Source organism: Limulus polyphemus, unplaced genomic scaffold (genome assembly GCF_000517525.1).
Source record: "Limulus polyphemus unplaced genomic scaffold, Limulus_polyphemus-2.1.2 Scaffold652, whole genome shotgun sequence".
NCBI classification, from domain to species: Eukaryota; Metazoa; Arthropoda; class Merostomata; order Xiphosura; family Limulidae; genus Limulus; species Limulus polyphemus.
Genome location: NW_013666262.1, coordinates 97,084 through 108,041, shown reverse-complemented (window position 1 = coordinate 108,041; position 10,958 = coordinate 97,084). Strand labels below are relative to the sequence as shown.

Genomic DNA, 10,958 nt, shown 5'->3' with positions numbered 1-10,958 from the left:
AGAAAATAGTGCATATTGGACGCGAAGAAGGGAGCAAGTGGCCCATGGGGAAAAAAACGCGCCTGATTTAAATGTCACATCTGAATGCTCACATCCTTTTAATTATGTTTGAAATTATGAACATTGCTCAACATCATGAAAATTAAACCTTATTTTCAATAAGCAATCCTGAAAAATATTTGGGGGTGCTTAACTTTTTTCCAGGTGTATAGTTATTCCACGACAATGATGTGTGTATTAGCAATGTTTTATAAATGTGTGTATTAGCAATGTTTTATAAATGTGTGTATTAGCAAAGTTTTATAAAGGTGTGTATTAGCAATGTTTTATAAATGTGTGTATTAGCAATGTTTTATAAATGTGTGTATTAGGAAAGTTTTATAAATGTGTGTATTAGCAAAGTTTTATAAATGTGTGTATTAGAAAAGTTTTATAAATGTGTGTATTAGCAAGGTTATATAGAGGTGTGTATTAGCAAGGTTTTATACAGGTATGTATTAGCAAGGTTTTGTAGAATTTTATTTCTGTAGATATTTGTTTGTATGTACTTTTTGAATATCACTTTATATAGTCTCAGGAGGAAGTGTGTGACCTTCTTCATGCAGCACCTTTTCAGAACATCTTACCTAGGCCATACTGTAAAGGTAAGCTTGTTAATAGTTTTCATTTTTGCTACACTAGATTGTCTCCCAAACCACGTTCTAAACAACAGTTGTTTTGAATCATACACAAAGTTTTATTAATACATAACATTTAATGTATCTAGTGTAGATGTTATTGGAGACTGCTGTAGTAGGTATCTTATAATAATAATAATGATAATAATAATTATAACTTCTGATCAGAGTAAGCTAGGTACTTAGAGTCAAATCAAAAATCAGCTGGTCATCTGTGTTGTTAATTAAGTATACATTTCTTATATTTCTACTTATAAAGATTAGGGTACATTATTTCATCAGTTTCGTAATCTCACTGTAAACTGTATTTTTGGTTGTAAATCCAGTAGTATCTCATGAGGTTCAGCCAGCTTAGAAAATTTGGGTAAGTCTTAAATACATATACTAAGCTAACAATGCAAAACAATCTTTATAATAAAAGTTTATATTAAAAATAAAAATAAAAAATGAATAAAACTGAATCTGTTAAACATTCTAACCAATACTACTGATGGAAGTAACTATAAAGAAAGAATATAGTTTTCTTACTTATGGAACATAAAAACCCTAGTATGAAACAACAACACATGAATAACTAACTGAGTCATTACTCACTCAATCTTGCAATTAAGTGTGTATTAACCCTCTAACAGAATGTTATTTGTTATGGAAAAAATTGAGCTTTTTTTTATAAATTTTTCGAACTTACTGCTTGCTTTATTTCATTTATTACTTTTTCAACATGAATGCTCAATGATTAATTCTTTGATAGATTGTTTAGGCAGAGTATTCGTGATGAAATTTAGTTGAATAGATGGCAACTGTTTATTGTAGAAACACAATTGTAGGGGACAGCGTTTCAAAAATCTTCTGACGTTTGTCTTCAAGTCCAAATTATTGATTTTTTTAAACTAATTCTTATCTTGATAAATAAAGTTAAATCATCTGTAAAAATTTAAATGCTATAAGCCTTGAGAAAGTACCATAGTATTAATAAGACTTAGTTACAACAATCTTAAATATGGTAGTGAAAGTAATGAACAAAAACTAGTGTAACTTAACTAATAACTGTTATTTATTTCTAGTTACTTTGGTTAAAACTATTGTTGTAATGATTTCTATTGTTGGACAAATACCTCTTTTATTATTAAATAAAAATAATGTAGTCCACTTAATGATAACAAAAGAACAATTTCTTTCATGGACTGTAAATTACAGTAAAGTTTAAATCCACACTAACAAAACAATACCAAATTTAAATGGAAACTAGTTTGAAATTTCACGCATTCTCTTCAATTCAACGTTTGTTTGTTTCTTACAAACCAAACATTGGACTGAAGAAGATGTTTGATATGTTGAAGCTAGTTTCCATTTAAATTTTGTATTGTTCTGTTAGTTTGGATTTATACTTTATTGTAATTTACAAGTTCTACAAGCTACAGTTTAACTCTCTCTGCCCAGGCATCATTTACTGCATATGTCATAAGGTTTTAGTAACTTACATTCAAAATTTTATTAAACTTCTTTTTGTGTATATTATACCAATTAGTATAGCTTAAAATCATAGCTAATAATCCATATTTTAATAGGATATAAGTTTTAAGTTCTTAGTTTTATAAGGCAATACTTAAAAATATCCAGAATTCCCCTAGTGTCAGAAATGTGGCATATTTTCTCTAGGCATCCCCTCTTCTCTGTTCTATTCACCAACCCTCTGATTAGTAAAAAAATTTAATGTTAATTACTCACAATAAAATCGTTATTGCTCAGACAAACCATAATTTTTATATCCTTCAATTTTTTTTGGTTAGAGAGCCATCAAATACAAAATCAGACCCCTCTTACCCACCTGTCACATCCTCTTTTTCAGGATTTGTGAATAGTTCTCTCATTTAATTCTATATTATTATAACCAATAGAAAACCAACGTTTTCATTTATCAAATGACGTATTATATTATGTTGTTTTCTGAACAGAGAATTGTTAATTTCTCTGTTGGTACAAGCTTCGTTTCCATGGGAAAGATAGCAACTAGCTTGGATGAATTTGTAACGGCTCTTGTTTCATAGCTAGAAAGTGAGAAAAATTGTGATAGTTACGGGAAATTGTCTGATTTTGTATGTTATTATTCTATTTTCTTTGGTGCATTATTTAATTAAATAAAAATTATTTAGTGTACTACTGCCATTAGTATAAAAAATGTAAGGTTAAGTGTCGTCAATAGTCGACAGCAAAATAAAAGAATATCCAGGTAAGTACTTTATTTCATGTTTATTCTTTATTTATTGTTACAAAAGTAATTAAAATGTAAAAATATGTATCTCTTTAGGTAAGTTAACTTTTGATTAGGTAAACTAAATAATAATATAATAAAAATGTTTCATGAGGCACGCACGTCAGCTGTTCATGGGTAATGTAATTTGATAGCATAATGTGAGCTCCACATTCCCCAAGTGATTTACAACTTATAATAGCATGAATAGTAGTTAGACATGGTTCAATGGGCAATAAAATAATAAAATGTAAGCATAAATAGATGTATACTGTTACGAGTTTAAAGCTATCTAGGATAAACAAATGTAGTTTCATGTTACAATTTGAAGTTATTCTAGAAGTATGTGTGTATTTTTCATAGCAAAGTCATATCAAGCTATCTGCCTTGTCCACCGAGGGGAATCGAACCCCTGATTTTAGCATTGTAAACTTATTTCTGTCTCATCGTGGGACATCATTCTAGAATTGAAAAAAGGGTAATTTAGATTTTGTGTGTGTGTGTGTATGTGGTGGTGGTTACAAAGTCAGTCAAATTGACCAGCCTTGTATAGAGTTAGGGTAGAGAAAATACCAGATAAAATATAAAGTTTTATTGAAAACAAAGATTTAAAATGTATTTTGGATGTTTTAGAGATTATGCAAATGAAATTTGAGGTTTTTAAGATGAAGAGAAGTATTTCTAATCTTAACATGAAAATCACTTTGCACATGGACTAGTATATAGAAAAAAATATTCACAGACAAATCTTTTTTTAGCTTATTAAAAATATGATTTTTTGTATGTGAAAGACTTACAATGTTTACTGAAACTGCTAAATTTTGTGAAGATATACATATTATATTAAAATTTAGTTTGTTTGTTTGGAAGTTTGCGCAAAGCTACATGAGGTCTATCTGTGCTAAAAATTTAGTATCAAAACTATAAAGACTTTTAAGTGAGTACAAAAAGGTCACGAGGTCAGTCAAATTGACTGAGCCTGTGTTGAGAGAGTTAACTCATAAATAAAACAAAACAATCACTTACTTCTTAAATTTCTTCTATTATTCGAGGCATAAACTCAAAACTTGCTAACACACACTAACTAATTCAGTAATTGTTCTACAACAATATAACAAACGCACTAAGTAACTAACTGATTAACTGTCTGACTTATTTATTGACAGAAATTTTTCCCCAAATGTTATGAAAATTCTAAACATGTCAAATCTAGTCGATCTGATAGATAAATGGGAGGTTTCTGGGCATCACATTTGACCATTACATCATTCCAAAACCACCTCTAGCAAAAAATACAAAACATCTAAATTAAAATATTAGAAACATGGCCCACAACACTACTATCTCCATGGATTGTGAAGACCCCTTGAAAAATCCTGATACTAAAATAATACAATAATATATATCAAATTTAAACTTACATAATTAGTAGCACAAACACTATTTACAATAAAAAAAGTTATGCTTCATAAATAGACACTATAGTTACTAAATCATTAATTAAAGTGTGTCTAAAGTGCCCATTCATCAGATCTTGTTTTCTTTATTTTCTTTTCTGTGATTTTTGTGGCTTTGCTTTTTTTTGACATTGGAGGAGTTCTATCCATTTAGATGATCAAGCAAATCCACTAGTGGCTCCTTACTTGGTGATACTCTGGAAGTGGTATTGACAGGAATCTCAGGTACATTTAATTTTCTTCTGATGAAGTCGAAATACAATCATGAGGGATGGTCCTTATTCTGGACCACCTATTTTTCTGGATTCTACTCCACTCCTAGGTTGATGGTTTATTATCCTGTGTGCTCATCTTTTTTGTTACTTGAATTCAAATTTCTGGTGGTGTAGTGGTCGTATGGTGCATGGGAAGTTCCAGATCATAGACTATAATGCTGTTTGAAACCAGTTTAACCTCATTTCTGTGTGTCTGCATGAAGTTAGTTCCAAATATGCAGTGTTCCTTTGTATTACTTACCCATACATTATACTATCTGGAGAAGTTTTCCACAGTGAGAGTAATTTTCAACTTAACTCTTGCTAGAACCTTATGAATCTTTGCAGTTTGCACCAATCTCTCTTCCTGGGGGCTGTTTACCACCTTTTATTACCAAATCAGGTCAAATAATTGTAGCTGTATATCCAGTATTGATCAATATACTGCATGGTTTCCAGTCTGTAAATCCATCAACTCTGTAATTTTTTCTTCAAATAATACAATCCTTATTTCTTTATTATAGTTCCCTTTTGTGGCATCCTTTTGGAGGAGTTTTTATTCCTTAAAGATTTTTGTGTGCATTTCCTGGCAACATGACCTTTTAAGTTGCAGTTGAAATACCTGTTACCTTGTTGTTTACATTTCTGTTTTATGTAACTAGTTGTTTAACTAATTTATTTGGTTCTTCTAGACTACCATCAGATTGAGGTGATGTGTCTATGTTACTTGATCTGATGATTCCATAACTTCTGGATGGTGCCTTTAACTACTTATCTGTGACTTTAATCAGTTCCAGGTCTATTGTCAACAGCTTCCTTAAAATGTGCAATCGTATCCTAATTTGCATATCCTCCTTTATTATGGCATCTATGGATTGATCTTAGGCTAATGAATCCATCATTTCATGTGTAACATCCAGAAGAGCTAATTGGTCAAGCCTTTCCACATCAATAAAGAGTTCAAGTAAGATTTCAGCTTTCCTCCACACTGTTGTATCTCAGATAACCACCAGTGCAGAGAAGTTAGGTTCACTAATAGCAGGAGATTCTCAACCTTTGGGTTTTGGTGTGTATTTCCCTTTGAGTTGCAACAGGTAAATTACAAGGAAAGAGACAAGATAGGATTTTGCGCAAATAAATATTTAATGACATTTTTTCCTCGCTTCTGAAACAAAACAGTACAATAATACACTAGGACAAGTGATCAATAAGTGTATGTGGAACTGATAATAGCATATATAGATTATTAAATGAGCTCTTATTAATTTAGTAAGTTACCTAAACTCTTAGCTAAGACTAAAAGAAAAACCAAAAGTTATGTTAAATCTTAAATGACGAATAAAATTTCTCAAATCAAGTGTTATGTAACCAAAACAACCTGCAGGACACACTGTGTATTATTAGCAGAAGTGGTAGTTTAGTGATTTTCCACTTTCTTTAGCTTAGACTGTGGTAATCAAAGCTATCACATATTCTCAGTGGATGTGCTCTACTGGACCTTACTTCACATAGCAAAGTTCAAGGCAATCCATTAAGAAATATACAAGCTATAAAATCTCCAATTTTGATTGAATTTCTTCCTTTTTTTTTCTTTGTACCACAAGTATGGAAACTTTATATGATAGGAAAACATTCTTAACTTTCATGGACGTTTTTTTAAATTTGGGAAAATGATAGATCTTTACAACCGACAATTAGGTGTCAACTTTGATCTAAGCCACATGTGCAAAGTTATTCGACAAAAACCACTCAATTTTGACCAAAATTTTTGTGCAAACCTATGCAAAAAAAATCACGTGAGCTGTCAGTGTGAAATTTTTATTATAGTTTCACCTAAAAGTAAAGGTGAACAATTTTTTGTTTTTTATCATTCAAATTAAGGATGGCTGATTTAGAGCAGCAAAACTATAGGGTGAAAGCACGTGCAGATACATAATTATTGGTTAGGCCAAGCAAACTAGATTAGCAGTTTTCAAAGTAATCATATGGGTGGACAGTTAATATTAATTATTCAGTGCCAACTTTTAAGCACAAATTTGCTAAATATTATGAAATTCTCATAATTGAAGAGTGTTCAGCATCATATGATATTAGCTTAACTCTCTTTACACGGGCTCGGTTGAATTGAACAACCACGTGACCACTTTGTACTCATTATACTTTTGATACTACTAACTTTTAATATACAGATTTACAGTAAACATTACAAGTCTTTTACATACAAAAAATCAGATTTTATGATGAAGTATTTTTAACAAACTAAAAAAAAATATTTCTCTGTGAATATATCAAGTATTTTTTGTGGTTCTTGTTTTTTTTTTTACTAGTTTGAGTGCAAAGTGATTTTAATGTTAAGATTAAAAGTACTTTTCTTCATCTCCAAAATCTCAATTTTCATTTATGTAATTTCTAAAATCTCCTTAATACATTTCAAATGGATTTTTTTCAGTAAAACTTTACATTTTATCTGTTATTTTCTCTGCTCTAACTCTATACAAGGCTGGTCAATTTGACTGACCTCGTAACCATAAAAAAATCTAAATAGATCTCAACTACTCTTCTTTTTTTTTTTCTTTCCAAAATGACTTCAAATTGTAACATGAAACTGCATTTGTTTATCCTAAGTAGCTTTAAACTCATAACAGTATACATCTGTTTATACTTAAAATTTATTGTTTTATTGCTCTTTGGACTGTGTCTAATTACTACTCTCGCCATTAATTGTAAATCACTTGGGAAACAGATTGCTCCTGTTACGCTATTGAATTACATTACCCATGAGCTACTCCGAGCTGCCCGCATGTGTGCCTAGTAAAAATATTTTCATATTATTGTTATTGCTGTATTCATGTGTCTCTATAAATAACATTATTGATATGAAGAAAAGTCATTTTTTGACCTTCCACCCAAAAATCACTTTCAGGAAGTTGTTTGTGGGAGGTCAGATCAATGTATAATTGTTCCATGCACAGAAAAAAAGTCATATTTAAAAGGAAGTCATTACTGGGAGGGGTCATATCCACCAGGGATTACTTTAGTGCAATAAATAATGCATCAAAGAACATAGAATAACATGCAAAAAAGCAGACAATGTACCATAACTATCACAATTTTTCATCCAACCTATTTGATATGTTTCCTGTGGGAACGTAGCTTGTACTGAAAGAGTAGTTCACAATCCTCTGTACAGAAAACCGCATAATATGATATGTCATTTGAGAGATGAAACCATAGCTTTCTATTGGTTATAAGTAATATAGTATTAAACATAAAGGAGAACTATTGACAAATCCTGAAAGAGAGGACGTGACATGTGAGTGTGGCAAGAGTGGTCTGATTTTTTGTTTGATGGCTCTGTAACCAATTTTGAATGTAAATCACTAAAAACCTCTTGACATGTGCAGTGAAAGATGCCTTCTCAGAGATGGTTAAGCAGTTAGTGTAAATAATAATGCTTGATACAGCTGTACTGAGTGTGTGCAGGTGATTACAAGAAACTGTTAATCTAATTTCCATGGCATTACTTTAAAGGAAGTTATTAACACTATTTTAGAGAAGAAAACTACTACCATATATTTTACAGAGTCTGGTTGGTTCAGTAAAGTATAAGTCTGCTAGGCTGCGTATTTTGTTTTACCCATCATCATGTCCCAAGTTGAACATAAAATGCAGCCTGGCTAATTAATGAATGAATATTTGCTGTAAAATTCTTATCAATGATATCAGTGTAGCTACCAGCTTGGCCACCAATTTTGATTTCATTCCTTTAAGTTGCACACACAATCCTTTTTTTTCTGCACCTTTTTTTACTACCTGATGTGTTTAGATTTTGTTATACCTAATGCAAGGTTAAACAAATATTCAAGTGTTACCTCAGCATTAAAACTTATTCACAAAGCTTAAACTTTCTTCAAAACACTATTCACTTGTAAAAGTGATTAGTAAATTTAAAATGTGGAAAAATCTACTTATATTAGCCCCTTCTCTAAAATTGTGTTGATGTTACAAGCATGTGAAACCAAGTCACTCTCAGTTGAGGCTGTCTGTGACCTGATTTGTTGTGAGATGGAGACATCTGTTCGATCTGGGTGTGTTTCTCCAGAGGCACCTTCATTTACTAGGTTGACTTCTCATGAGGCCAGTTTGGATCAACCACTTCCTGCTCCTTTTATTCAGTAAGTCAATCAGGTGTGTGAGGTTCTGGGGCTTTCCCCAGTTGCTTTTGAGTCTATACTTTCCTTGAGGGCAGAGAGATCTGAGGGTGAATACTTAGTTTTCCTACATCACCTGATATTGATGTTCATGTAGGGAGGTTTACTGCTCAGTCACATGAAGGGATAGCTATGCCTTGTTTGCCATGTTTGTCAGAACAACATGTTTTGGCTTATCACTGCCAGGAGGATTTATATTTAGATACCCAAAGACTTGATCCACTTTTGGAAATGTGGGTTTCCAGAATGGAACACAGATCACAATTTTCTAGGATTCGGCTGACCCTCACTACAGTTTTGAGATATATTTTCCCTCAAAATTTTACCAGAAGCCTCTCAGATATCCCCACATCAATTTGATGATGATTTGGAATCTTTGCTGACATCTACCTTGGTACAGTTATCAGCTTCTGCTCTTTTTTTTGTTTCCTGGCTGGTATGTTGTTGGGACTTATTGGGTAGAGATGCCTTGTTGGAGGGTGTTCATCTACCTGCTGCCACCATCTATGAGATATGTGAGGCTCCCTTTCTGCATCCCTTGATGTTTGTAGGCATTCCAGAGGCATTAGGTATTTTCAATAATGCTTACCTCTGCTCCCACCCTTCCTCCCCACTAAGAGGGAGTGTTAGTGACTGCAATGGAATCAGTTTCAAAAAAGTGATAACATTGTCTGAATGAGGTGCTTATATACGATACCAGGATAGAGAATGCATTGACATAGGTGGAGAGTATCACAAAATAAATATCGCCAAGGGCAATTGAGTGGGGTATAAAAGACTGGAGCAAGCGGGAAAACATTAGACCAATGCTGAGATGGGTAAAGGAAGAAATCCTGGCATCAAGTAATAGCTATACGTGTGAGAGGAGGTAAGTATTATTGGAAATACATTTTCAATTTAGGAAAATGTTAACCTACCTAATGTTTTTTTTTTGGGGGGGGGTACTTCATAATTTGATGGTTTTGATTCCTGTTGCCTCTAAATTTACTATTCCTCTCATTATTATTGCTTAGTTACTAAGGCTATCTGCCATTGTCACTAATTTTGCACTGCTAACTAAAGGGAAGGCAACTGGTTGGTAACACCAACCACCAATTCTGACTACTTACTACTAAATAGTGTAGATTTACTGTTTTTTACATGTTTCTGATTTATAACTGCATAAATATTCATTAAGACTGTATAAGTAAGTAGAGATTTAAGAGAGGGGCCCAGGGAGTCTAGACCTCCATCCATTTTCATTCCAAAAATTAAATATTGTATTCTTTAATGTTGTTTAAGTAGGTTTATTTTTAATGAAGAGGTCCAAGGGGCAAACCCCCACATGTTGTCTTTCAGAAATTAACAATTATATTATTTAATATTGTATAACTAGGCACAGATCTAGGGGGGGGGGGCAAACACTCTCCATTTTTTGTTCAGAAATTAATAAAAAAATAGCCAGTAGTATCAAAACAATATTAGATGTCATTGTTTTTTATTAGTCTGTTAATTACTCAGCCAATAACTGTGTTTAAATTAATAAAATAATATGAATTTCAATTAAACATTGCCATGGTAAATTTTCTTGCCTTGGGTTTTTTTCTAGACACACTAACACTGTGTGTATGCGCTAGATTTCAGATATTTGTTTTTTATAACTGTAATGCTAAGGACACTTGCAACTAGGATATACTTGTTATGAAATTGATTTTTCATTCTTTGGAAGTTATAATACTCATGAGAAAGATATTTTTGTGTTTTTGACATCCAAAATGTGCAAAAGTGCTGTGACTTCAGAAAATGAAAACAAACGTATATATTGAAGTAAGTGTATATAAGGGACCAAGGTGGGTGGGGGGTCATGGTGTTTGATTCAGTACATGAGCGATATCTTAGCAAATAGAAAAGATAAGAGGTTCTCATTTTATATTCTAACTTGTCAATATTGGTAATTTGAGTTCCTAATTCATATGCAACTATATACTTAGTATTTTGACATCACAAACATATAATTTGAACCAGTGCTGCATTCAGCGTACCACCTGACACAAAAAAAATCGATGTTTAACTGTGTTTTTATATTTAGTTTTAAATTAAGATATTGAATAATGTATAGTACTAAAATT

General features: G+C 32.0%; 1 protein-coding gene across 1 annotated transcript in view; it reads left to right on the top strand.

Annotated features, from left to right (window-relative positions):
• LOC106459720 (cytoplasmic FMR1-interacting protein-like) overlaps nucleotides 1-10,958 on the top strand; it is a 252,512-nt gene that overhangs the window by 171,748 nt on the left and 69,806 nt on the right. Inside the window, exon 20 of the mRNA XM_022386248.1 lies at nucleotides 572-644. Coding sequence (XP_022241956.1) covers nucleotides 572-644 — 73 coding nt within the window. The remainder of the gene's footprint in view (nucleotides 1-571; nucleotides 645-10,958) is intronic.